Below are 24,729 nucleotides of genomic sequence, written 5' to 3' on the forward strand. Positions count from 1 at the left end.
GGGTGTGAGGTGATTTCATTTATTAAGGACCTGTTTTTTGCCACTTGCTCATGTCTGCCAATACGCACTTAAAAAATAAACATTTTTGGATCATATTAGTCAATGACTACATTTTACTATTGTATATTTAATTTAGTTTTTGATCAGAAACATTTAAGTGTGACCAACATGCAAAAAAATATGCATGTATAATTATGGTGCTTTCAGTTACCATCCAGTGTTGTGAGCTTCGGATGTTACACCATGCAGTTCAGGGAACACCGTGCACCTTGCCCAAGTTGGCTGCTCACCAGTCACCCTAAACATAACCGCTGTAGAAACATGATGTTTAACATTCTTAAATAGTTCCCATCCAGCAGCCTTTCCCGTCTCCAACAGAACCTCATGGGTCCATGTGTGTTTACTGAGCTTTATTGTGAATCAGAATAAATGACATCACTTTAAAAAGTAATATTGGTCCTGCTGCCAAACACACAAAGCAAATAAGTCATACAAAAAAGTATGTGTTTTAAAAGAAGTCAAGGTCGTCTGGTGCGTCCAGGTCTCTGTATTCGATGATAGAGCGTGGGTCTCCTCGCATGCCCCTGCACATACATGCATGCACACAGACACAACATTACACACACTACACACATATCAGGCATCAACTTTGTTTTTCACCTGTTGTTGCGTTGTTTCCCGGGAAATGCGCCACCTCCTAACTGACCCCTGAAGTTGTCATACGCCCCACGTCCAGCTCCAAACTGGTTGGATGGGTAATGAGGACCACCTGTGCGCACACACACACACACTTTAGGCGAGTGTGCTCTGGACTGAGGTGTTTAATGAATGAATGATAGTATGTTACCAGGGAATGCGGGCATGGGAGGCCTGATGCCAGGTGGATATCCCAGAAGGCTTTGCTGTTGTGGCGACTGACCAGGAAAGCCAGAGGGAGGAACTGGAAGCACACCAGCAGCTAAAAATCAGTACAGCAGCACAGGACACTACCCACAAGTCCTTTCCAGCAAATAATACCTTGCGCTGGTGGTGGGAGGGGCTTGTTCTCAGGGAGGGCAGGTCTCTTGGCGTCCAACAGGTAATTGTTAAAAAACTCCACCTCCTGTCTCACGGCGGCCACCTTGTCACCGTGTTTGTTTAAGATGTGTTTGCGCACAAACTCTGGAGCCTAGATGGGGGGGTTACCATGAAAATAGCATGCCAGTCAGGTCATGTAAACATGCACATATACACATAACTGAACTCACCTTAAACTTCTTCCCACTCAGAGGACAGAGCCACTTATCTTTACTGAGCTCCTGAGTGTTGGCTGAAAGGAACTTCTCCACCTACACACAAACACACACAATCAAGTCACATGCTGATAGATAACATAATGTTGGTGGGCGTGCATCTCACCTCCTGTTCTGGGTCTTTCTTGCCCAGACGTGCTGCATCTTCTGCACCCAGAACTTCTGACGGACTCAGCAGAGGAGCCAGACGCTCCTCGCACATCTTTTGATGTTCACTCACTGACCAAACAAAGCACACCTGCTCAACCATACAAGTAGGTTTGTGTTTGTGTGTGTGTGTGTGTGTGTGTGTGTGCACACGCGTACCCTCCGTTGAAGTGATCTTGGCCACAGGTAGGGGTCCACGTACATGGAAAAGTCCACAGCGATGAGGCATCTCGTCCTCAGCAGGGTACTCACAGAAGTTGTAGTAGTCGACAGAGTGGACCAGACGCAAGTAGACCAAGAGTCTGTCCAGGACCTGCACATGTACACTTTCATTGAAAGGAAACGCACAAACAAGAGTGACAGAGTGACAGAGCTCCTCCCACCTCAAGCAATTTCTCATCTGTCTCCACGGTGACTTCAGAGGAGGAGTCTTTGGCATCGGTTGCTTCGCCGCTGTCACAACCAGTTAGCTCCTCCTCCTCAGCACTGACCTCCTCAATGAGGTAGTCAGTGATGTTGTTGAGGACGGGGTTGGTCTCCATCTGCTGTTGCATGTTGACATGTAGCATCAAAACCAAACAGCAAATACAAAAGACCAACAGGAAGTCACACCTGTCCCTGCCACAGCTCGCCCTTCTGGTCCAGTGCATGCACGAGTCTGGCTGCTAGACGGATGTCGTTTCTCACCACAGGTTTATGGTGCGTCAGCCCATTAACGCTGCGAACACGCCGACACAAATCTCTGTTGACCACGGGAGAGAGCTCGCAGTCTCGTAGCTGCAGGGGTGGGAAGACACGGCATCAGAGCATTGCCAGCGTCACCGCCAATCATGTGCCAGTGTGAGCATGTACTCTGATGTTCTGCAAGTTCCAACAGGTCTCTTTAATGTTGATGCTGCGGTCAAAGGTCACCCAACAGCGACGGAAGAACCTGACACACACAGACCTTTAACTTGGGAGTGGTCAGAAGCTTTGATGTGACACACTCACCTCCTCTCTGGTTGAGGGTCCGACAGCGCCACCCGCAGGAAGCCCGGGTACCTGAGACACAACTACAAACAGAGATGGTAAGGACATCCTCGGGGAGTTGCCAGCTGTGCAAGGTAGGCGTGTGGACTCACAGCGGTGATCTCTTCCTTACAGACATCTGGTGGGATGCTCCTTATAAAGAGCGAGGTGGTGAGGTGGAGTGGCCGAGGCCTCGCCGGTAACTCTGGAACAAATCACAGCGGTGTCGTCATGACGTCACTGGAGTGACTTACATGGCTTACCTTGTTCCTCGTCGTCGTCATCCTTCTCTCCATCAGAGTGGGAGGAGTCAGAGGCGGACCCCTCGCCGCTGTCAGCTGACATGCTGCGCTTCCTTTTCCTGCCCTGCAGGAAGTAAGCAGGTTGACTATCGACCCCCTTAACAGGTGAGCAATTGCTCGACAGAAGCGACTGACTTTCTTGGCTTCCTTCTCTTCTTTCTCCGACGCCTCCTCTTCCTCATCTTGGCTCGGTTCCTTCTCGCCATTCTGCTTGGCGTCTTCGTCCATGCTCTAAGATGCAATTTAGCACTCAGCGTCAGCTGCGCGCTTTGCTTGTGTTGTTCTTACCTTGTGGCTTTGAGCCCCGCCTACTTCGTTGGTGGCCGACTCCTGGGACGACTCGCCACCAGTCACTGGCACCTCGAGTACTTTCAGGTCCAAGTCTGTGCCCCCCTCCATCTTTATGACAGCTGTAGATGAGAGCACAACGTGAGGACTGGCTCACCTGTTAATCCACTTCCTGTCTGCTCACCCTCGCTTACCTGCATCCAGCACTTTGATTATGGCAGGAGCATGCTCCATGTCCAGCGACATACTGTCCAGCCACTTATTGTCTGACAGAAAGAGGAACACGCCCAGACGCAGTTTCAGGGCGGCCAGAGACTCTGCCTTGCTGGTCCTGATGTCATCAGGGTGGTACTTGGATCGGAACCACTCTTGGTCTTTGTGCTGGATAAAGAAGTCTTGCAGCTGCTGCCGCCGGAAGTCCACTTTGTACTGATTGTAGCGCTTGACTGCCTCAGTTTCATCAACGCTGTCCTCCATGTTCAGCAAGAAGTCCTGCAGGGACATGCGTGTGGCCAGTCACATGTCTGGTCACATGACATTAAAGGACATTTGACTCACCTTGAAGCTCCTCATAGTGGGGGGCCCTGGGGGCGGGAGGTCAGGATCCACCATTGCTAACCTAAGGGACATTTTAGTCCATGAAAATATCTGTCACGGGCATATACACATGCTAACAAGCGCTACATGCAATTGATCGTGGCAAAATAAGAGCTGCCATGTATTGAATTTTCTTGCATTTCTTGTTTAAGCCTCTGAAAGTGACCCGTTACTATCAACAGTAAATTTTAAGATTTTTTAAACCATTTTCTGCCACAGTGACATAGCAGTGGCACAACACAGCGGCGGGAGTCCAGCTCCCGTGCAACCCACCACCACAGCTTCAAAAATTCCTTGGGGGGAACCTTGACACGCACCTGCCCTGCAATACGTGACCTCCGTGATGTGGGTGAAGGTGAGGAAGGTCTGGTGGCCAGCCCTGAGGCCCCACCCCCGGAAACAGCGCCCCACCTCCTCCATAGGGTCGCTCGAAACGGTAAGGCTCTCCCCGATGGTCATCCCTGACAGATTATGTCGTTAGGGGGCATGTCGAGTCTTGACATACATGTGTTGTATGAGCTGACACTCACCAATCTCTCCTCATGCGTTTGTGCTGCGGACTAACATGTCTTGGTGGCGAAAATCTGTCCCTGCGGGCACGATCATAGTCCCGCCTCCTCTCTCTGCCACGCTCCCAGTCCCTGCATGTGCACACACACTCGTTTACCCATCACTGAATGAATGACACATTGTCTTTCTGGGGACTCACCTGTCAGGCCAGTCATCCCGTCTCCTCTCTTCTCTCTCTCGAGAACGTTCCATGTCACTCCTCTCTCTTCTGAACTTGTCCCGCCTCCTTCTGTCAAACTCATCATCGCTGTCCCCCATTGGACTACACGCTGCATTGAGAGGAAGTTCAGCAAGGCGCATTAAACAAGAGTATTGATTCAGTAGAGCCAATGTTGTTGACGGTTCGAGGCAAAGATTAAAATGATTGCAGCTTATTCTTGCCAGGCAAATACATATAAACACAGATTGCCACAAGCTGGATTTTAGTAACAGGGTGTGTGGTTTTGCTTAAACCCGCAATAGCATTCAAAAGAGTTAAGCTAGGCGTTAGCCGTGTAGCAGCTATCTTTGATAGCACCACAGCTAGCACTGCCAGCCATTTATGCTCGTCCTTCCATATTTTGTTCACTTCAATTCATTTAGATTTACGTGTGAGAGACAATAACACGAAACCGTCGCATTTATGAATGACATTTTACCTGGAATGTTGCCGAATGAAACACAAGAGCCGTTAATTCTCAGCTAACACAAGCGCTGCGCCGCCAGAAAGAATGGCCACGACACTTCCAGGCGCAAGTTGCCCTCTCGTGGCCGGGAGGGAGATAGTATCTTGCGAACTTTTATGTACAACTTCTTTCCACAAACGGTCATGAAAATTCTATTGTGTTACCCTGTGCACTTGTTCTATTAGTAATTGATGAATGTCTGCAAACTGACAATGCTTTATTGTAAAACAAATCAATATTTTTTTTCTCTACAATAATTTCACAAGTACGGACAGGGAGGACAAATATTTACTGTGCTGCTTCAATCAATTTAATGTCATGTTGTTTTACATGTTGTTAGGGCGTTCATAGGCGTGTCAACACGCCGCTCCGCACGGTGGCGGTAGTGTACTTCACAAGCTGTTTGCTCGCTGCCGTTGGGCTAATCGGTGAACGAAACAACAACATGGCGTATCAGGTTGCCAGGTTACAGAAGTCTCCGCAGTTTCACCGATTGTGACACAGTTGGCTGCATTTCCACTCAATTGTGAGTTTATATCACAGAAGACGATTTCAGACGACGGTCGCACCTTGGAACCGTCGCGTTTGACAACAGCACGCCTTTCGCTGCTGCTGGTGGCTAACGTTAGCACGTAAGATATGATGATACAGTATATGTTAAGTCGCATTAACATAGGTTTAATGTCAGCGTGGGTCGCTAACGTCAGAATTTAAGCCATGATGATACATGTTAAGTTGTGTTAACATAAGTTTACTTACAGAATGGGTGACTTTAGCACTAAGCTTTGGTGATACATCTTAAGTTATGTTAGCTTAAGTTTAAGGCTGACATGGGTGTCTAACGTTAGCACGGAAGAATGTGTTTTGAAGTGTTTCCTATTGACTAATGAGGCCATTAGCTGATACATGATACATATTAAATCAGGTTAACATAAGGTTAATGATAGCACGAAAGCTATGATGACACATGGTGTTAAATCTATGCACACTGTACTATTGCAGCTGTCACTGATCACTTGCTTGTGCCCAGTGGTCCCAAGCCGTCCAATGGAACGAGCCGACCGTAGACTGGTGAAGAACCAACCATATGACGAGAGCGTGGAAGTGAGCGACTCTGCAGAGGACGTGAGTATCTACGGGCGCAGCCAGGTAATAACTGTCAGCTTTGCCTGCACTCTGGAGTGGCCGGGTGTAACCATTTTGCACTTTTGCAGGCTGAGCATGGGAGGAACAGGAGGGTGCGTGGCCTGATGTCGGCCAACAGCAGCAGTGATGAGTGTGATGAGGAGCAACCGCCTCAGAGGGTTAAAGGACCGATCAGCAGGCAGGGTGGGGTCAGCCCCAATGAGGAAGACGAAGAGTCCGAAGAGGACTCTGAGTCGGACTCGGACGATGATGACGATGATGTAACGGCCGAGGCTCCTGAGGGTGCGTACGACCCGGCCGACTACGCCAACCTGCCTGTCAGCACTGAGATCAAAGAGTTGTTCCAGTACATCGTACGGTTAGTTTGTCACCGCATCACTGCAATGACTGCATGCCGCTGACGCCGCTGACTGTGTGCCGTGACCAACAGGTACACTCCTCAATCTGTGGAGCTGGAGCATAGCCTGAGACCGTTCATCCCAGACTTCATCCCGGCTGTGGGCGACATCGACGCCTTCCTCAAGGTGACACTGTTCATGTCATCTTGGTGGGGTCAAAGGTTATCACTTTCTCGCACACAGGTGCCGAGGCCGGATGCCAAACCAGACGGGTTGGGCATGCTGGTTCTGGATGAGCCCAGCGTCAAGCAGTCGGACCCCACGGTTCTGTCGTTGTGGTTGTCCGAGGAGACCAAGCAGCACGGAAACACAAAGGTAAGAAAAAGGTGTGCATGCCACGCCCTCCTCTTATGCGTGCATCTGTTGAACAGGTGAAGGTGACGAGTGTGGCCAGTCCTCACTCCAACCCACGGGCCGTTGACAGCTGGGTGGACAGCATTGGAGCCCTGCACCGCTCAAAAGCGGCAGCCAGCGTTCAATATGCACGCGCCATGCCCGACATTGACACCCTCATGCAGGAGTGGCCGCCAGATGTGGAGGAGACACTGGCTGGCGTGCACCTGCCCCACGCTGGCCTCCATTGCAGCCTGCCGCAGTACTGTGACATCGTGTGTGCCCTGCTGGACATTCCCGTGTACAGCAACCGTATCCAAGCGCTACACTTGCTTTTCAGCCTCTTTCTGGAGTTCCGAGACTCACAGCACTTTGCACGCACCTGACACCCTCCACGCCATCTCCGTTTCAAGAACATCAACTTTTCACTCCCTCAACGGCTTTACCAACTTTTTTTAGAGAGCTCAATAAAACCTTTCGAAGTTGAGCCACTCGAAGTTGATGCCTCCATAACTTTCTTCTGTTTATGTTGTACAGCAGCGCATTGAATCAGAAGCAGCAACAACTTATTTTCCAGAAACAGTCCATATTTATAATCCTAATATCGTCACTGAGCGCCATTAAGATAATGACAGTCCCGCAACCATAAAAACAAAATATTCAGGAAAAAAATAATTGTTTTTGTAATGAGTCGCTGTGGCGGCTGCGCAATAGGGAAAAAGCCGAAAGAAAAACAGAAGTAATGTCAAATATGATACAGTACCGTCATATATTTATATATAAGACATTTAATGGTTGTTTTTAAAGGGCACACGGCGTTCAGAACATTTACTGATATTTAGAGACGATATTTAAAAATTCTTATTTTTAAAGAGTCACGTGATGAACCGAGTTTGGGGGCTTACTGCCTGCCAGATATTGCAGATGTCCCTTTATTCCTACGTTTTGTATTTTGCACGTTATTGAAAGGCCTGAGCTCTGTAAACGAGCATTTTTACTAATAAAAAGGCCTGCGTTTATTCGCTTGGTTAGTTGGCTTCTTACGATCATTTACATGAAATATATTCATCATTTTTATCCGTAAACTGATTCTCATCTGGCAACATTACTCTCCATTTTATCCAACATGGCGGCTTCGGATTGCATCCTCCGTAGAATCCTGAACCGGTCCAGACACGGCTCTGAAAAGGTCCTCACAGCCATCTTAGTGACGTTGGTGTTAATTACCGTGAATAAAATGTTCTTTTCGTGGCGGTTCTTGCTTTTGTTTTCGGTCCGCTTGAGTTCGCCAGCTAAAATGCTGGTATTTAATGTAAAGTCGCTTCAAACGAAAGGTTACCAAAATGTCTTGTTTGTCCCGTTCGGGCCGTTCTGGTTTATTTGGGAAAGTCTTGGAAATGTCTTTGTTTTCATTGTTTGTTTACTGGGCCATTCAATTGACTGGCATTAGGGCGTGTTGCTGCATGTGACGTGATCCCACACGGCTAGCAAATGCTATTAGTTACTGTATGTACAGTATTTGTTTAGGAAGACACAATATATTCTGACAAGCCCATGTTTATAAACGTGTTGAGTAGCCTTTGTGTCTTTGGGTATAGATAATAATTTATAATCTAACATTTTTGTATGCATACAGTAAACATTGTGTACTGGGTATCATTGCTAGGCTGACTATCCAGGTATGTTAATTGAAATACTGGATTTTTACCCTAGCCAACAATGTTACTGTTATTTTCAGAGGTCAGAGGTCGTCTGCAGGGAGACGCTGTATGTGCTGGATGTGTCCCGCTACACACGAGACCTGGGAGCATCCGTCTACTTCCCCAACGCCGTCCTGACAGGTGAGACTTGGTGCCTTCTCTGCACCACCTCAGACCACTGACCTCGCCGCTCGCCGTGTCCAGCGGCCGACTTGTATGACATCACGCTCAGCGACCTGGACTGCCGCCTGCGCGTCACTCTGGATCCCACTTTGAACCGGCTGGTGGAGAGGAACGTGCTGCGATGTGGGGCGGCATTACAAACCACAGCCTTGGCGCCGGGTGTCACGTGCACCAGGTGGGTTATTGCGCTCACGTGTGGTGATTTCGGCATGCTTAACCGCGGCGTATGCGCAGCTTTATTCTGGTGCGTGTGGACGTGAAAGATGAAGAGGCGGACGTCAGGGTGTCGGACTACGACTCGCTGCGGTGGGCCGCATCCTCCGAAGTGTCAGGTACTGTAAATGAGATGCCAGCCATGGTTTGCCTACACTCTTGTGGTTGTTAAATCTGCTCATTTTTCAGGTCCTCTGAGGGCTAATCGGACGCTTTTCCTTCCTCTGTGGAACAACGTGGACTACAGCGGCGCCGCCTGGCGAAAGACTCCTCACCCCATCGAAGAGGAGGAGGAAGACGAAGAGGAGGAGGTGAAAGGTGGATTGGTGTGCTGAAGGTGAATCTTAAAAAATGTGCTGGCAGCTACATGGATTTGTCTGTCCTCAGCTCACCATCCTAGCGTGACCGTGAAGGACCTCCGTGATGGATACTTGTCCAAGTGCCTGGGCGGCATGCGCAGTGCCATACGGCGTCAGCTGATCGTACGCATCATGACCAAGTCTCAGCTGCTATACTACGGCAAACAAGACAGCAATTGCAGGTGTCCTTACAGGGTAAATAAGGGCAATTCCAGCCTCCATCAACAGAGGATGCAGTCTCTTACTTCCTGTCATGTTCAGGCGCTCCTGGAGGTGTGTGATCACACAGGAAGTGTATGCGTGGTATTGTGGAACAGCATGTGTGTCACATGGTACCGCCCTCTCAAGCCCGGCGACATCATCAGCCTGAGCTCCTTCCGGATTAAACAGCTGTACCAGTCTGAGTGCAACGACATCGGTACGTACGTTGTTGGTGAGCATGTGTGATGTTCAGGAGGTCACGACCTCCACCGTACTTCCGCAGAGATCAGCGTAAACAGCCAAAATCCCGCCGCTCGCATTGCTGTCCTCTCAGAATCCTCTGTGGTGGCCAAATGCCGGCCGCCAGCACCCACCTACACCTTCTACAGCAGGTACCGCCGCCCCAGTGCACCTCCAGTGGATGTGCCCACAGCAACCACGACCACCAGCGCTATTGTCTTCTCTTTTTCAGCAAGGAGCTGCAGCAACGTCCTCACAAATCCCAGTGTGATGTCATCGGCCTGCTCACTTTTACAGGACGTGCCGAGCGAATCAGGAGAAAAGGTGAGTGTTGTCACGGTGACAGCTTATCAACTTGCTCAAACGTGTTTATTGGTAGATACTCTGGACGCCGGAGGAGGGACGGAGTTGTTGGAGTATCGCTGGTTGCGTCTGGAGGACGGAACGAGCACCCAGCCCATTTGGGTTAAGCTCTTCTCCACCTCTCAGCCTGAAACTCATTGCAAGCTCTGCCCATGTGAGACAGACACACGCCGCCAGCCTTTATTGTGTGTGTGTGTGTGCGCATGTATGACGAATGCCCATAACCGATGTATGCAGTGTTGGTGGTGGTGTGCACTCACTTGACGGTGGTGCAGAAAGCCGGCGGTGTCTTCTACCTGACCACCACGATGAACACGCAGCTCTACTGCACAGGTACGCCTCTTTTTGACATTATCACTGCACTGATAGGTCACTACAGTTTGATTGACAGGTCAGGGCTACCACTCAGAGATGAGTTATCGCAAGGCGCGGGCGGTCCGCGTGTTCCTCAAGTGGCTGAAGCATCACGACGAAGCACATGTGCAGCAATCAGCTCTGATTGGAGGATTTTTCATGTACCCGCCCCCTCCCACCTCCTTGGAAGTGTATATGAAAGATAGCTCAGGTGAGATGAGTTCATTTCCGTGTTGAAAAGAAAGTCTGACAGAACGTCTTACAGGTGAGCCAGGTTTCCTTAAAGGGGCGGAGCTTCTAAGGGAGATGACACAACTTTGTTATAGGGAGCGACGTACCTTCTGTGTCCAGGCGGCTGTTACCATGGTGACATACTGTCGCAGAGGAGAGGTACACATGCATAACAAACGCACACGTATACATCCACGTTAATAAGTGTGTTATGTTTTCAGGAAGAACATTGCATCTTTTGGACAGACACTTCTTCAACCATCCCCCCCTCATCCTCGCCACCCACCTCATCGTCCGCTGGTGGTCAGCTGATGTCCCGCCCACTGCTGTCCCCCAGTGCCAGGTATTTACTAATCAATTTCAACTCCAGACTTTGTCATCAATAATAGTGTGTGTGTGTGTGTGTGTGTGTGTACACAGCAGGCCGTTTAAGAGGAAGTTGCAGTTTCACTCGGACTCTCCAAAAAAGGGGTGAGGCTTGGCCACTCCCACTCATGTGGGATGCATGTTAAGATGTCGTTGTTGATTGATGTCGCTCTCTGTCTGCAGACCACCTCAAGCCACCTTACAAGCGGAGCCCAGCAACAAAACAGGTACGTGCGTGAATGCGTGTATGTGCGTTGTAACCATCGCGCCCTCCTGTGGAGGTAACGAGGCTACAACGCAAACAAGAAGGTCGCGGGGGGGGGCGGATATCAGCTGTAAGAAAAAAAAAGGAAACACTGTCGAAAATGCTTGGTTGCCACCACCGCGGCAGTTTAATCACTCCAAACCAAACCCCGCATATCATCCCCTCCCTAACGAAGGAAGGAACGAACGAACGAACGAAGGAAGGAAGGAAGGGAGGGAGGGAGGAAGGAAGGAAGGAACGAACGAAGGAACGAACATGAAACACCAAATTCATCGAACGTTTTCATCACTCCGAAACAAACCCCGCATATCATCCCCTCCTTAACGAAGGAACGAAGGAACGAACGAATGAACGAAGAAACGAACGAAGGAACAAACGAAGGAACGAACGAAGGAAGGAAGGAAGGAAGGGAGGGAGGGAGGGAGGGAGGAAGGAAGGAAGGAACGAACGAACAAAGGGAGGGAGGGAGGGAGGAAGGAACGAAGGAAAGAACGTAGGAACAAAGGAACGAAGGAACGTAGGAAGGAAGGAAGGAAGGAAGGAAGGAAGGAACGAACGAATGAACGAATTAACGAATTAACGAACGAACGGAGGGAGGGGGAGGGAGGGAGGAAGGAACGAAGGAAAGAACGTAGGAACGAAGGAACGTAGGAAGGAAGGAACGAACATGAAACACCAAATTCATCGAACGTTTTCATCACTCCGAAACAAACCCCGCATATCATCCCCTCCTTAACGAAGGAATGAACGAACGAACGAACGAACGAAGGAACGAACGAAGGAACGAAGGAAGGAAGGGAGGGAGGGAGGAACGAAGGAAGGAAGGAACGAACAAAGGGAGGGAGGGAGGGAGGAAGGAAGGAAGGAACGAACGAACGGAGGGAGGGAGGAAGGAAGGAAGGAAGGAAGGAAGGAAGGAAGGAAGGAACGAAGGAAGGAAGGAAGGAAGGAAGGAACGAAGGAACGAACATGAAACACCAAATTCATCCCGAACGTTTTCATCACTCCAAAACAAACCCCGCATATCATCCCCTCCTTAACGAAGGAACGAAGGAACGAACGAACGAACGAAGGGAGGGAGGGAGGGAGGGAGGAAGGAACGAACGAACGAACAAAGGGAGGGAGGGAGGGAGGGAGGAAGGAGGGAAGGATCGAAGGAAGGAAGGAAGGAATGAAGGAACGAACGAACGGAGGGAGGGAGGAAGGAACGAAGGAAGGAACGAAGGAATGAACATGAAACACCAAATTCATCCCGAACGTTTTCATCACTCCAAAACAAACCCCGCATATCATCCCCTCCCTAACGAACGAACGAAGGAACGAACGGAGGGAGGGAGAGAGGGAGGGAGGGAGGGAGGAAGGAACATAGGAAGGAAGGAACGAAGGAACAAAGGAACGAACATGAAACACCAAATTCATCCCGAACGTTTTCATCACTCCAAAACAAACCCCGCATATCATCCCCTCCTTAACAAACGAACGAAGGAAGGAACGAACGAACGAACGAACGAACGGAGGGAGGGAGAGAGGGAGGGAGGAAGGAACAAACGAAGGAAGGAACGAAGGAACGAAGGAACAAACATGAAACACCAAATTAATCCCGAACGTTTACCCCCCCACCCCAAAAGTGTCCCAAAGTTCCCCGAAGAGTCAGTCCTTGTCCTCAAGACAGAGGCGAAAGCCGCAGTTCCACTCACGGACGCGCATCCGCCTGTCAGTCCAATCCCTGGGTCCGGAACCTTGCCCAAAGTCCAACAGCTCAAGCCGAGGAGGAAAAGGAAATCCCATCAGGTGCCGCTTGACAGAGTTGGTCCTCGTGGTTCAAACGCCGGCTCTCAGCATCCCCTCGGCGTGTGACATCACTAATTTTCTCCTTCTCCAAGGAAGCGCACTGGATGAGCTTCCTTAAATACGCAGTAGCTCTTTGCAGATGATGAGGATGCATGATTACAAAGATGCCGCACGTACATATAGCATGTATGGAACTCCTGTACCTGTTCCCCTACATAGATTATGACAGTAGTTTTCTTACAGCTGAGTCTAATATAGCGCCGCACCTATGGACCCCACTACCTGTGCTGATGGACTTCTGTGGCCATGACAGCGTGAACATGCTAAAGTGTGTTGTCGTACAGTGCTTCTCTTTGAAGCTTCCATGGAGTTTCTCCAAAAGACCAGTGACGACGATGATGACGACGACGAGGACGATGAGTCCTCTTTTGTCAGTTGCCCCGCCTGCCCGGATTTCCCGCACATCGCTGTAGAGTCGCTGACAATGCGCTACAACCCCGCCCACAAGGACCAGCAGGCGGATGCCGTCGCCATGGGCGGACGCCCGACCACCAGCGGTGTCACCTTTGACTCACAGGATTACTACACCTTCACGCTTAGAGGTAATGCCTCACTTGTGTCCTCTCTGACCTGCCGCGACATCACTTGTGACATGTGACCTTTGCGTCAGTTTTGTCAGACGGTGTCGTCGTCTCCGCCATCTTTCTTCCTCAGTCACAGTCTTCCCTCCTCCTGCCGGCCTCCCTCCCCCATGCCAACACCTGGACCTCCATTTTGTCCCATGGAGCCTTTTCTTCACACACACACCCACCCTCGCCAGGTGAACACACACACACACACACTCATACACATGCACACAAAGCCCGCTGGGATAACAAAGCTTTACCGTCTCGCTGGGCTAGGTGACCTCATTGCCATGGCGCCGCTGCTGGCCAAACAGAGGATGGTGTGCTTATTGGAGGCGTGTCATCTGGGGGGAGACTCCAACGAGGTCATCCTCACTCGAGCGTTCCCGCTGAGCAAATGACGTGAGAACAACCCCCGTTGGTAGTTTGGAGTGTTGGAACACAGTGTGTATCTGTGTGAATGTTGAAGTACGACAATCCCGTGTTTATTGCGGTTAATTGGTTGCAGACACAACCGTTATTTCTGCAAAGTTGGATTCCTTATTTAAAAACGGAATATGTATGCTTCATTTAGGTTAAGAATTTGTTGTAATTTATTATGTTGAAAAAAACCATGATAGAAGTGTTGAGGGACGACTGTGTGTGTGTGTGTGAAGTTTGAACTGCGTGTGTGTGTGTGTGTGTGTGCTAGGCATAAGACGTCTTTTAGCACCATGGTTTGAATGTTCAGTTTTTCGACTGAAAAGTTGTAAAAGATTGTTGTAACACTCAATGAGTGTGTGTTGTAATGATGTTGTGTTTGTTGTGCAGTTGTGCACAAAGAAAAAAAAGCAATAAAATGCATTGTTTATCTTTTTATTGTCTGCGTTTGGTCATGCTGCGGGTGCACCTCCATGCTGTGGAGGTTGGATGAAGTGGCGTGGTCTGGTGCATGGGTCGGTGGGTGAAGGCGTGGTCAAGTGCCCATGCTGGTGCGTGTACACCAGGAAGTGGTAAAGTGACCACGTTATGAGTGAAGGGGTGTGGCCAGGTGTGGTTTAAGAGGCGGGGGTTGGGTCAGTCGAAGAGGCGTGGTCAAGTGCTGTGTCGCTGACAGATGAAGTTCAGCTTACTGGAGCAGTGTAGGTCATTGAGGCGGCCGTCGTTATGTACATGAGCGCAGTCCTCGTCTCCGGGTCCGAGGCCATGATGGGTCCAGCTGTCAGGCTGACCGGGTCGCCAGTGCCTGCGATTCATGACGTAAGGTGTATGATTGACCCACTCCCACTTCCCCGTCCTCTCATCGCTCAGTCCAATCCAGTGGAAAAGGCCCGACATGCGTTGGTGGACAAAGTCCTGAGCAAAGGAACATGAGCTTGTTAGTGCCGCCGCCTAAGGTTTTGTCTTGGTCCCGAGTGACCCACTTACCCACTCAGGGTCAGACTGCAAAATGGCCAAGTGCGACTCATGCCCGTTGCACCAGTCTCTTGCGTCATGCCATGTCAGCAGGCTGCGGCTGAAGAAGTAACAGCTGGAATGGGAGCTCTGCCAGCCAACAGGACAGCAGCCATCCTTCGTGGAACCTGACGTTCCTCACACAGAACCCGTCAAGAGAACCACAACGCTACATTTGTGTGTGTGTGTGTGTGTGTACCATTGTTGATGATGCGTTCCATGGAGCATTTGAGTGACGCTACCGTCCTGCTGATGGTGTCTAGAGCGGAAAGCTGCTTCAGAGCCTCCGAGGCTGAAAAAACACACACCCGTCACCTCACTGACATCATATGACTTGGCTCACAGTCATGTGACTGGTCTCACCTGAGCTGATTTCTTCTTTGTTGTTCTCTACGGCAAATTTCAGCCGCTCCACGTCTTTGGCGCCGTCTGAAACGATAACGAGGCCACATGCTGTCGAACAACACAAGAAGGCAACAGAACAGACGCGTTACCTTTGGCGAGCTGCTGGATGCTCTGCAGTGATTGGCTGACGTTGGAAATATTTTTCTCGACTGACCATAAACGGCTTGACAAACTGGAGTCTGTGGGAATATGACAACACCACCTTCTGCTTCTTACACTTATGGCCGACGATGTCTGTGTGTGTGTGTGTGTGTGTGTGTGTGTGAGTGTGTGAGAGAGCTCACAGCTGGCTCCCAGTACAATAGTCAGAACCAAGATGGCTGCTGCGGTCAGAACAGGAAACAAGCAGCGTCTGAGCATGGATGCACCTGAGCGAGGGACACGGGGGGGGTCTGACATAGACCACATGTGAGTTTTCATCTCCTCACACACACACTCACACAAACACGCACACAGGTACCTTTGGTCCAGAAGGATCTGCTGTCCTCTTCTACATCATCATGGTATTCAGTTGTCATGGTAATGAGCTTCTTTTCTTCGCTGTGCTCGTTTTGGTCGTGACAAAGAGGAACACTGACGGCAAACGTTAACACAAGCTGAAGGTGACTGACCGCCACACGAACTTTGAACCGACCAATAGACTGTGTGTGTGTGTGCGTCTGCCAAAGTTCATGCATTTATTTTTCTACACACACTCTTTATTTACACAACTTTGCCAACAGGTTGACACTCATGTGAGAGGTCACCCTTCAGTGAGGTCATCATTAAAGTGCAGGAGGATGGCGGGGGTGAAGAGGTCGCAGTCGAGGCGTAGCAGCTGTAGCTTGACATCGTCGTCCGGGACGTTATTCTCGCTTAGTGTCTTATTCATGTCCAGACTCAGTCCGTTGTGTTTCCATGTGTAGCTACATGCGTGCGAGTTGTAGGGGAGGTAACGCTCCCGGATTTCAGCCAGCGTCTCCTCGGAACACACCTGAGCCAGGGAGGGAGGAGATGTTAGCATCTTAGCAAGTTATCTTAGCATTTTGACTGACAGGTCACCAAGTTTAGTATAAATCCAGAGAACATGGGACGGATGCTATGCTTGATATTGAATTCACCTCCAGTCTCTGCTCCTGTGATGTCAGCGTGTTGATGACTCGTATCCACCTGGTTTTAGATGACAACCGGCCCACCTCGTAGCGCTGGTCCTTCCACCAGGATGGATCAATGTCACTGGCCCAGTCAGAGCGAGGCACGGCAGGGGGAATGTGCACGAATCGTCCTCTGGGAGTATAGTAGCTCACACAGTTGGTCAGTGGATGGATGAAGGTCAACACCTTCACACAGAGATGGTCAGGTGAGTTGACAGCCGATCTCTGATTGGTCGCAGTGGATACGGGTACTCACGTCTTTGGTCTCGGGGTCAAACCAGCTGCTTATGTCCTTTCCTGCAAACTCCAAGATGGGCAGTAGCAGAACATCACCTATGAATGATCATCATTCATATGAGAATCAAAATGTTTGTCTGAAGAAGGACAAGTATCTCTCTCTCACCCTCGTATTGCTTCATCAGGGGGGTCAAGTCACACACTTTGCCCAGGAAGGACACCCACAGGTCTGCTGATGTGTTGTGAGCCGCCACTTGAGCAGGAGTGAAAAAGCGTGGCCTGACTGACGTCATCATTTCGGATTGTCGAAAAAAATACTTGCGCTTAGATTTGGTCTTGTTGTTAGGTTACCTTGACAACAATGGGCGGGGTTCGATGCCGCCGTTTGCCCTTTGATATCACAATAAGCCGTATTCGATGACGGCACATTCAAATGTCACGTTTTTGTCAACATGACAAGAGTCTTTTGACTTCACCGAATTTATTTTAAGTATTATAATGACGTCTTGCCGTATGAAAATAATGTATTATGGAGAGAAAGATAGGGAAACCGAAAAAAAATCAAAGTGTGTGCGTGTGACGTGGCAAACGTGATATCCCCTTTCACGAACTTTCTACAGGACACCAAATTTTTGACAAAAAAATCCCATTTGTCCACTCGTGATTGGTTCCTTAGTCGTCACGATTGATTGGCAAAAAAGCCCGTCAATCAACCGTAACACGATTTCATTGGCTGTCGCCTTGACGTGAAGCAGCTGAAGATTTCCTGTTGACGTTTGTGTGCCTCGCGAGATTTGCTAGGCGGCGGCAGTCAGGGCAGCAAAGGAAAGGAGAACACTTTTTAAACACACGTTTACATTGACAATTGTCTGCCGCCATGTCTTCTTCTAGTTTTTGTCGGCTCCTGTACTTGCTAACGCTTGGTCTTGTGTGCCATACTACGTGGGGTGAGCAGCGGAGCCTCTCAGCAGGTAAGGCCGCCCCATAGAGGCTCCAGGCGGGCCAGGGGGACCGCCGTGTGGCCCCTAACTTTTTCCAGCGGATTTTCACCTTACTGTCAGCTATCTTTTAATTACTCATTAATTAATTACTCACTAATCTTACGTGAATGTGTAGAGGTGTAACTTTGCTTTAGTTTGCTTTGCCCGAGGCTAACTAGCGTCCATGCTGGGCTCCCATTACAAATAATATAATAACGTATTTACCGCAGTCACTCTTATCTTCTTCATTCTGAACGCTTTTATTCCGGGTTTTTCCACTAAGAATTTTGATAATCTGTATGAAAAAACGTAGACGTCAGCCGCGAAAAAACGGTGATCAGATTGTAATGTGTCTTCCAGGTCACTAGTTGGCGCTGTCACTTAGCAAAGAAACATTAGCCTTCATCAAGATGCATGTCGTGCAATTACATTACGCATGCAATATACGCAATGTTGGTTTACTTAACAAGTAACCATTGTAAATAATAACTTAACTCGATTTTATGTTCACTTTAAAATGTTCCCCAAAAATGCCCTGCCTGCCCCTCCCCCATTTCCACACCTCAGTGTGAAATCCCTCCAAGGTCTGGGCATGGGGAGGGGCCAAAGTTTGTTGATAAAAGATACAACAATGCAATATTTGCAGCAGAGGCTATTGCTTCATCACTATATGTGTGTGTGTGTGTGTGTGTGTGTGTGTGTGTGCGCGTGCACAGATAATCTGCTGGTCATCACCGCAGCAACAGAGGAGACGGACGGCTTTGTACGCTTCATGAGGACGGCCAAAGAGTTCAACTACACTGTGAAGGTAACGTTCATGTTGAACAGTCAATCATAGAGGCCATGTGATCATGTGCTGATGACAATGAGGTCCTTATAGGTCCTGGGTCTGGGAGAGGAGTGGCGTGGGGGCGACGTGGCTCGCACGGTCGGCGGCGGCCAGAAAGTGCGATGGCTGAAGAAGGAACTGCTGAAACATGCTCACCGGGAAGAGCTGGTCATCATGTTTGTGGACAGGTAAGGACCACCTTATTCTTCGGAGCACACAACTCAAAAGATATTGTAAGCGGGTGTTGTTCCGTGTGTTTCCCTCCAGCTATGATGTGCTCTTCGCTTCGGGTCCGGAGGAAGTCATGCGCAAGTTTTTCCGCCTTGGTCACAGAGTGGTTTTCTCAGCGGAGGGCTTCTGTTGGCCAGACCAGAGGCTGGCTCCCAAGTACCCCGCCGTGCATTCTGGGAAACGCTACCTCAACTCGGGAGGTAAGAGAGAGCAACTGACGTCGTCTGTACTCCACATATAAAATGTTTATGTCCATCAGGGTTTGTGGGCTTTGCTACGGACATCAACGCCATGGTTCAGCAGTGGAAATTAAAAGATGATGACGACGACCAGCTTTTCTACACCAAAATCTACTTGGACCGGGCGCAGCGGGTAAAGTGGCACCCTCACTGACATTGCTGCAGCTTGCCATGACTTCATGGTTGGCTTGTTTTGTCTGTTTAGACCAAATTCAACATGACTCTGGACCACCGCTCAAGGATCTTCCAGAACCTGAATGGAGCTGTTGGTGAGACACAGGGAAAGCTAATGCTAACAGAAACAGCAAAAATGTGGCTTTATAATTTCATCTTCTTTTGGCAGATGAAGTTGTTTTAAAGTTTGAGAGGGCAAAGGTCAGAGTGAGGAATGTGGCCTATGACACACTTCCTGTTGTCATCCATGGCAACGGACCCACCAAGGTAAACATCTAGGTTTTTTTGTACTTGCTCTCCATGTATGGAAATCCCTTTATTAGAAATATGTCGCTGCAGCTGCACCTGAACTATCTGGGGAACTATGTCCCGACGGCGTGGACGTACGAGGATGGCTGTGGTGTTTGTGACAACGACCTGCTCTTCTTTGATGCCGTGGATGTGCGTAACACAATATGAGTCTGTATGTCATGCGTCAGCGTGATCATGCTGCATTGTTCATTTCAGGATCAGGACATGCCTCTGGTCTATGTGGCTGTGTTCATCCAACACGCCACGCCCTTCATGGAGGAGTTTCTGGAGCGGCTAACTACGCTCAACTATCCTCTCGCTCGCATCCGACTCTTCATCCACAACAACGTGAGTCCACAGTGAGACGCCTTGCACCCTCCTCTTTGACTGCGTCACTTTATGCCCTCTTGCAGGTGGTCTACCATGAACGCCACATTCACAAATTTTGGAAGCAACATAGAGCACTCTTTCCCGATGCTGTGCTGATTGGACCTGAGGAGAACCTGCAAGAGGACAGGGCTCGCAACATGGCTGTGTAAGTGCACCGCCGTCACGTAGCGCTAGATCACAAACGACTCTGACATTTTGTATGCGTGCGTATGTGTTCAGAGAGGCCTGTAAGAAGGATCAGGATTGTGATTACTACTTCAGCATCGACTCGTCTGTAGCCTTGACCAACCCCGACACACTGAGAATTCTCATGGAGGAGAACAAGTACGTATGCATGCTCGTTCCAGAGGACACACTAGCGGGGTTCCTAGTTCGTAGTCTACATCTCTTCATACTAGCCTAAACTGGAGAAGCAGGAACATCATGAAAGCATTGCAGAAAATGAAATCATTTGTTCCATCAGGTCCGTCATTGCACCCATGTTGTCCAAACATGGAAAACTGTGGAGTAACTTTTGGGGGGCTCTGAGTGCTGAAGGCTACTACTCCAGATCTGAAGACTACATTGAGATTGTCCAAGGAAAGAGGATGTGAGTCTTTTTGCTCCTGTCTTCTGATGACACTCGGCCACTCATTGACTTGTCCTGTGTGTCTGTGGCAGGGGTCTGTGGAATGTTCCGTACATGTCCCAGGCTTACCTGATCAAAGGCAGCATACTGAGGTCTAAACTGTCCCGGGTGAACCTGTATGAGGACCCCAGCATGGATCCAGACATGGTGTTCTGTAGGAGGATCAGGGAACAGGTGACTTTTTTTATCATCATCATCATCATCTGGTGTTCTGCTGCCTGATCATCTCATGTCAACACACACAGGGGGTGTTTTTGTTTGTGTCCAACCGAGACGACTTTGGCCGTCTGGTATCTTCTAACAACTTCAATACATCCAGGCTGCATCCTGACATGTGGCAGATCTTCGACAACCCTCTGGTACCACGAACACACGCACACACACTCATGTATATACAGTTATTTTAGTTGTTTTTGTATATTTGTCACACTTAAATGTTTCAGATCATTAAACAATTGAAATATTGGTCAATACCAACACAAAGATGAAATGTTTCCTTAAGGGAGTAAAGAAACAAAATCCATGTTGCCCCTGTAGTAACTAATTACTGATTACGGCCTAATTACTGCCACGGCTGCTTCTCCAGGAAATGAGCAGTGTGACTGGTCCGTGAGTTTTATCAAAATCCCATTATTAAGCACGCTTTTATGATAATTTTAATTTGAAAGGGTATTACTGACTGTCTGGAGTTTCACCGTGGTTAATTATTGATACCGGTAATCGTTACTTCCCTAAATATGCACACAAGTCAATGTGGCCTGTGTGTGTGTGAGATAGGACTGGAAGGAGAAGTACATCCATGAGAACTACTCCAAGATCTTTGAGGACCAGAAGAGCTTTGTGGAACAGGTAAGTGACACACTTGTCATGTGCGTTTTGGTTTGCGGCAGTATCGAATGTTCCTGTGCCTCCTTATCAGCCATGTCCAGATGTGTACTGGTTCCCGGCCTTCTCTGAAAAGATGTGTGACAACTTGGTGGAGACCATGGAGGACCACGGCGAGTGGTCTGGCGGTTCCCACAAGGTGACCCCATAGAACCCCCAAACACTTGCACGCGAGCCACCAAGCAATATGTGTTTCAGATTGTAACTGGCGTTGTGTGTCTGCAGGACGAGCGTCTGGCAGGCGGCTACGAAAATGTCCCAACTGTGGATATCCACATGAACCAGATTGGATTTGAGAAGGAATGGCTCAAATTCCTTAAAGAGTACATTGTGCCTGTAACAGAAAAACTCTATCCTGGATACTACCCTAAGGTATACACTCACTACATTTAGGGCAGGGGTCTCAAACTTCATTTACCTGGGGGCCACTGGAGCTAGGGTCTGGGCAAGGCTGGGCCGCATCAGGTTTTCAAAAAAAAACAAAAACTTTTTCAGTGCTTTGGTTCCGATTTTCTACAATAAAAGCTCTGATAAAACATTCCACTGTTCTCAAATATCTTAATTTTTATTTTTCTGCACAAAATAAAATGAAAATAAACAAATCAAGAATAAAGAAAATCAGTAATAAATAAATATAATAATAATAATAATAATAAAACGCCAAATAATAAAAACTTAAGAAACCACATATAGTTGGTGGGTAGACAAATTAAAATGAACAAAACATTATTAGAGCCCTGTAGACATGACAAAACACGACTATAGTCACATTTATACTTTTTTTATTTACAACATATTGCGCAACTGCAGGGTCTTGAGACACATGCTAACTCGCAAACTAGAGAGCTAGCGACCTAAACGGTAGCCTTCAAGTTATTTCCTTTTAAACTTAAATAGCCAAAAACTTACCACTTCCACACTGATAGGGAGGTTAACTATTAACAGTTATTTAACCTTTAACATGAACATTAATCAAACGTAATAATTTTTTCTGGGTACATGATACCATACAGCATCCATATCAAACTTGCGCGGACCGAACTAACATTAAACTTTCATATCAAGGCGGGGGCCTTAGGGCATAGACCACCGTGAGACAATTTAGTTTTACTCTTCTGGTGATGTTTTGTTTCAGGATTGCAACAACACATTTTAATGAAAAAAGTGTAATTTTTGTATGCAGGCTCAGGCCATCATGAATTTCGTGGTGCGTTACCGTCCTGACGAGCAACCGTCTTTGCGACCGCATCACGACTCGTCCACGTTCACCATCAACATCGCCCTTAACAGCAAGGATGTGGACTATGAGGTATGATAGCTAGCAAGCATTACCTTAGCTTGGATTCTGACATGCAGGAAAATAACCAGCTGCTTTTGTGTGTGTGTGTGTGTGTGTGTCAGGGTGGGGGTTGCAGGTTCCTGCGTTACGACTGCCAAGTGGAGTCCCCCAGGAAGGGCTGGTCCTTCATGCATCCCGGCCGCCTGACTCATTATCACGAGGGCCTGCCTACCACCAGTGGCACCAGGTACATCATGGTGTCCTTTGTTGACCCCTAGATGCCCTGCTGTGGCTGTGTGTGCGTGAGAGAGCGTCATCACACATCACGCACTGACTTGGCCGGTGACCTTGAATGCATCTCAGCAGAAACTTTCCAGTTGAATTTCATTCATGCTCCTGATTAGATGCCTAGCCTTGCTGTGTGGTCACGTGTTTCTCACTCTGGCACGGGACATGCCTGCCTTGGCGGTCTCTGTAGCAACCAGCAATGCTTGTCATTCCGATGGAAGGGAGCAGAGCAACAGGCACCTCGTAGTCCTTAATCATTTCAGCTCTATGTTTTCAGAATTCACACACCATTTGGAATGGGATCAGTGTATCCATGGCTGGAGTTGAGCTCTAACAGAACAACTTAAACAAAAAAAAAACTCGCACAGTACTACATACAGTACTATACAGCTACTACTCAGTGTTGTGGCCTTTTTACATGGAAAATGCAATATTTAGTATATACAAATGACTGTTGACTGTATTGAAGAAGATGAATGAATTTATCGTCTTTATGGGAGCTCAGGGAGGCATTGAGGGTGGTTGGCTCCCACCTGAGTTGAACCTTTTTTTTTCAAGAAAAATATTTTTTATTGAATCATGTTGTCACCATGGTGCCGGGTCTTTTCAATGGATTATTTATATTTTAGGATACAAATGAGCCACATTTTGTATGAACTGTTTTAAATTATTTAAAATGAGTGAATAAACCTTTTAAAAGTTAAAAAGTTTATTCAGTTTATTCCAGCCTTCTGGAGCAAGGGCGTGGTGTTTCCTCACAGCTTGTGGTGGGAGGGGTGCTGATGAAGCAACAAAAGGTGCTTACATTGAAATACTGATTCAGTGTCAATTGATATTGCAAAACAAATAATTTACCTGTATTAGCTCAAAGTTCAACCATCCGATGACCTTAAAAAATCCTGATTGAACATCTCCCAAATGGAAATTAACCAATGCAATGTTCCAAATATTTTCTTTTATATACGCGTACACATAGCATATTAACTGCATAAGTGTGTTCCCACTGAGAAGTATGACAAAATGCAGTACAGTACACTGTCAGTACCCAAATTATACACTCAGTACTGAGTAGCTCCACCGTTAAGAAGGCCTTGGTTAAGCTAGCATTGTGAACTTCAGTGTTGTCCTGTTGAAAAGCCCAGCTATTACCACACGGACGACGAAGGCCCCCAGTTGTCAGGGATGCCCGCTGCCACATCTGCATGTAACCAGTCGTCATTTGACGACCCTGCACCACTTGAAGCTCCAGTATTAACCCTTTTCCCACAGATGCCGTCTGAGGTTATTGCGCTGCAGTTGGTAGCAGTAAGGGCATTCATTTGGGTTGAGGACCGCCCTGTGCCTTGGACAGCCAGTCGGATCCCCCGGCTCAGTGCAGATGTAATTTTTACCACTTTAGTTTTTTTTTAATCCATAATGCTCAGGATTTTTCCAAAAAATTGGAATGACCTCAGCGGCAATGGCACGCGGTGAGAGGCCATGCTTATGCAGTTAGTCAACCCGACCACGTACTTACACTTAAAGTGTAAGTACTTAAGTGTGTGAATTGAAACCATACAAACTCAAGGGCGACTAAATATCAAACTCGCCGATACAGGCAAATTGTGACAAATAGGGCGCACATATTCGAGTAAGAGCTATTATATATATAGTGTTCATCGCCTTTCC

The 24,729-nt window shown here is 48.3% G+C and overlaps 6 protein-coding genes across 15 annotated transcripts; 3 read left to right on the forward strand and 3 right to left on the reverse strand.

The window, feature by feature from the left end:
* Window positions 1–24: 24 nt before the first annotated feature.
* On the reverse strand, window positions 25–4,982 carry LOC131124843 (serrate RNA effector molecule homolog). 4 transcript variants are annotated; one of them, XM_058065702.2, is made up of 21 exons: window positions 4,843–4,982; window positions 4,344–4,473; window positions 4,165–4,275; window positions 3,952–4,095; window positions 3,596–3,656; window positions 3,232–3,529; window positions 3,038–3,159; window positions 2,885–2,980; window positions 2,711–2,813; window positions 2,561–2,652; window positions 2,430–2,491; window positions 2,292–2,370; window positions 2,052–2,216; window positions 1,823–1,984; window positions 1,599–1,752; window positions 1,399–1,511; window positions 1,248–1,328; window positions 1,018–1,168; window positions 848–958; window positions 661–769; window positions 25–584 (listed from the first exon to the last, which is right to left on the reverse strand). In XM_058065702.2, the coding sequence occupies exons 2-21, from the start codon at window positions 4,460–4,462 to the stop codon at window positions 509–511; spliced, it is 2,409 nt and encodes an 802-aa protein (XP_057921685.2). In that variant the 5' UTR covers window positions 4,463–4,473; window positions 4,843–4,982; the 3' UTR covers window positions 25–508. The 4 variants fall into 4 exon arrangements, with proteins under 4 accessions (XP_057921685.2, XP_057921686.2, XP_057921687.2 ...); XM_058065703.2 differs by having other exon boundaries at window positions 27–584; window positions 1,823–1,981; XM_058065704.2 differs by having other exon boundaries at window positions 28–584; window positions 848–940.
* ift46 (intraflagellar transport 46 homolog (Chlamydomonas)) lies at window positions 1,912–7,233 on the forward strand. 6 transcript variants are annotated; one of them, XM_078794979.1, is made up of 8 exons: window positions 1,912–2,506; window positions 2,583–2,854; window positions 3,854–4,070; window positions 5,900–6,018; window positions 6,084–6,373; window positions 6,446–6,539; window positions 6,597–6,728; window positions 6,785–7,233. In XM_078794979.1, the coding sequence occupies exons 4-8, from the start codon at window positions 5,917–5,919 to the stop codon at window positions 7,130–7,132; spliced, it is 966 nt and encodes a 321-aa protein (XP_078651105.1). In that variant the 5' UTR covers window positions 1,912–2,506; window positions 2,583–2,854; window positions 3,854–4,070; window positions 5,900–5,916; the 3' UTR covers window positions 7,133–7,233. The 6 variants fall into 6 exon arrangements, with proteins under 6 accessions (XP_078651105.1, XP_057921704.2, XP_057921703.2 ...); XM_058065721.2 differs by lacking the exons at window positions 1,912–2,506; window positions 2,583–2,854; window positions 3,854–4,070 and adding an exon at window positions 4,356–5,501 and having other exon boundaries at window positions 5,900–5,994; XM_058065720.2 differs by lacking the exons at window positions 1,912–2,506; window positions 2,583–2,854; window positions 3,854–4,070 and adding an exon at window positions 4,357–5,395 and having other exon boundaries at window positions 5,900–5,994.
* Window positions 7,234–7,732: 499 nt separating this feature from the next.
* Window positions 7,733–14,494, forward strand: LOC131124842 (RPA-related protein RADX). Its single transcript, XM_058065700.2, has 19 exons — window positions 7,733–7,935; window positions 8,485–8,587; window positions 8,651–8,804; window positions 8,864–8,961; window positions 9,032–9,160; window positions 9,230–9,396; window positions 9,463–9,619; window positions 9,686–9,794; window positions 9,875–9,966; window positions 10,022–10,159; window positions 10,243–10,338; window positions 10,397–10,570; window positions 10,625–10,749; window positions 10,812–10,933; window positions 11,011–11,061; window positions 11,140–11,183; window positions 13,357–13,614; window positions 13,683–13,832; window positions 13,915–14,494. The coding sequence occupies exons 1-19, from the start codon at window positions 7,873–7,875 to the stop codon at window positions 14,037–14,039; spliced, it is 2,355 nt and encodes a 784-aa protein (XP_057921683.2). The 5' UTR covers window positions 7,733–7,872; the 3' UTR covers window positions 14,040–14,494.
* Window positions 14,485–16,105, reverse strand: asgr1a (asialoglycoprotein receptor 1a). 2 transcript variants are annotated; one of them, XM_058065724.2, is made up of 7 exons: window positions 15,938–16,105; window positions 15,762–15,869; window positions 15,567–15,656; window positions 15,436–15,501; window positions 15,272–15,364; window positions 15,046–15,200; window positions 14,485–14,973 (listed from the first exon to the last, which is right to left on the reverse strand). In XM_058065724.2, exons 1-7 carry the CDS (start codon window positions 15,993–15,995, stop codon window positions 14,713–14,715), a joined length of 831 nt encoding a protein of 276 aa, XP_057921707.2. In that variant the 5' UTR covers window positions 15,996–16,105; the 3' UTR covers window positions 14,485–14,712. The 2 variants fall into 2 exon arrangements, with proteins under 2 accessions (XP_057921707.2, XP_057921709.2); XM_058065726.2 differs by lacking the exon at window positions 15,762–15,869 and having other exon boundaries at window positions 15,938–16,095.
* A 42-nt stretch (window positions 16,106–16,147) lies between these two features.
* Window positions 16,148–17,176, reverse strand: cyb5d1 (cytochrome b5 domain containing 1). The gene is made up of 4 exons (XM_058065727.2): window positions 17,014–17,176; window positions 16,867–16,943; window positions 16,578–16,796; window positions 16,148–16,450 (listed from the first exon to the last, which is right to left on the reverse strand). The coding sequence occupies exons 1-4, from the start codon at window positions 17,141–17,143 to the stop codon at window positions 16,220–16,222; spliced, it is 657 nt and encodes a 218-aa protein (XP_057921710.2). The 5' UTR covers window positions 17,144–17,176; the 3' UTR covers window positions 16,148–16,219.
* A 415-nt stretch (window positions 17,177–17,591) lies between these two features.
* Window positions 17,592–23,758, forward strand: plod3 (procollagen-lysine, 2-oxoglutarate 5-dioxygenase 3). Its single transcript, XM_058065707.2, has 19 exons — window positions 17,592–17,818; window positions 18,544–18,635; window positions 18,708–18,844; window positions 18,924–19,087; window positions 19,147–19,259; window positions 19,332–19,395; window positions 19,470–19,567; window positions 19,640–19,741; window positions 19,808–19,939; window positions 20,005–20,126; window positions 20,201–20,305; window positions 20,445–20,570; window positions 20,642–20,783; window positions 20,855–20,968; window positions 21,387–21,458; window positions 21,529–21,633; window positions 21,720–21,866; window positions 22,678–22,803; window positions 22,896–23,758. The coding sequence occupies exons 1-19, from the start codon at window positions 17,725–17,727 to the stop codon at window positions 23,049–23,051; spliced, it is 2,211 nt and encodes a 736-aa protein (XP_057921690.2). The 5' UTR covers window positions 17,592–17,724; the 3' UTR covers window positions 23,052–23,758.
* Window positions 23,759–24,729: the final 971 nt, after the last annotated feature.

This window comes from Doryrhamphus excisus, linkage group LG2 (genome assembly GCF_037039965.1).
Source record: "Doryrhamphus excisus strain RoL-2023G ecotype Guam linkage group LG2, RoL_Dexc_Guam_v1.1, whole genome shotgun sequence".
Classification (NCBI taxonomy): domain Eukaryota; kingdom Metazoa; phylum Chordata; class Actinopteri; order Syngnathiformes; family Syngnathidae; genus Doryrhamphus; species Doryrhamphus excisus.

Excerpts from the sequence above, each read along its gene's own strand:
- LOC131124843 (XM_058065702.2), bottom strand. The coding sequence starts at position 4,462 with ATGGGGGACAGCGATGATGAGTTTGACAGAAGGAGGCGGGACAAGTTC. Across the intron at positions 4,096-4,164 it reads AAACGCATGAGGAGAGATTG|GGATGACCATCGGGGAGAGC; the intron begins GTGAGTGTCAGC and ends ATAATCTGTCAG. Across the intron at positions 2,653-2,710 it reads TGACGACGACGAGGAACAAG|AGTTACCGGCGAGGCCTCGG; the intron begins GTAAGCCATGTA and ends GATTTGTTCCAG.
- ift46 (XM_078794979.1), top strand. The coding sequence starts at position 5,917 with ATGGAACGAGCCGACCGTAGACTGGTGAAGAACCAACCATATGACGAG. Across the intron at positions 6,019-6,083 it reads GTATCTACGGGCGCAGCCAG|GCTGAGCATGGGAGGAACAG; the intron begins GTAATAACTGTC and ends GCACTTTTGCAG. Across the intron at positions 6,374-6,445 it reads TTGTTCCAGTACATCGTACG|GTACACTCCTCAATCTGTGG; the intron begins GTTAGTTTGTCA and ends CGTGACCAACAG.
- LOC131124842 (XM_058065700.2), top strand. The coding sequence starts at position 7,873 with ATGGCGGCTTCGGATTGCATCCTCCGTAGAATCCTGAACCGGTCCAGA. Across the intron at positions 8,805-8,863 it reads CCGGGTGTCACGTGCACCAG|CTTTATTCTGGTGCGTGTGG; the intron begins GTGGGTTATTGC and ends GCGTATGCGCAG. Across the intron at positions 10,571-10,624 it reads GTATATGAAAGATAGCTCAG|GTGAGCCAGGTTTCCTTAAA; the intron begins GTGAGATGAGTT and ends AACGTCTTACAG.
- asgr1a (XM_058065724.2), bottom strand. The coding sequence starts at position 15,995 with ATGACAACTGAATACCATGATGATGTAGAAGAGGACAGCAGATCCTTC. Across the intron at positions 15,870-15,937 it reads CAGATCCTTCTGGACCAAAG|ACCCCCCCCGTGTCCCTCGC; the intron begins GTACCTGTGTGC and ends GGTCTATGTCAG. Across the intron at positions 15,365-15,435 it reads CAAAGAAGAAATCAGCTCAG|CCTCGGAGGCTCTGAAGCAG; the intron begins GTGAGACCAGTC and ends GTGTTTTTTCAG.
- cyb5d1 (XM_058065727.2), bottom strand. The coding sequence starts at position 17,143 with ATGATGACGTCAGTCAGGCCACGCTTTTTCACTCCTGCTCAAGTGGCG. Across the intron at positions 16,944-17,013 it reads CCTGATGAAGCAATACGAGG|GTGATGTTCTGCTACTGCCC; the intron begins GTGAGAGAGAGA and ends GATCATTCATAG. Across the intron at positions 16,797-16,866 it reads TTGACCCCGAGACCAAAGAC|GTGTTGACCTTCATCCATCC; the intron begins GTGAGTACCCGT and ends CTCTGTGTGAAG.
- plod3 (XM_058065707.2), top strand. The coding sequence starts at position 17,725 with ATGTCTTCTTCTAGTTTTTGTCGGCTCCTGTACTTGCTAACGCTTGGT. Across the intron at positions 19,260-19,331 it reads ACTTGGACCGGGCGCAGCGG|ACCAAATTCAACATGACTCT; the intron begins GTAAAGTGGCAC and ends TTGTCTGTTTAG. Across the intron at positions 19,742-19,807 it reads TCTTCTTTGATGCCGTGGAT|GATCAGGACATGCCTCTGGT; the intron begins GTGCGTAACACA and ends TGTTCATTTCAG.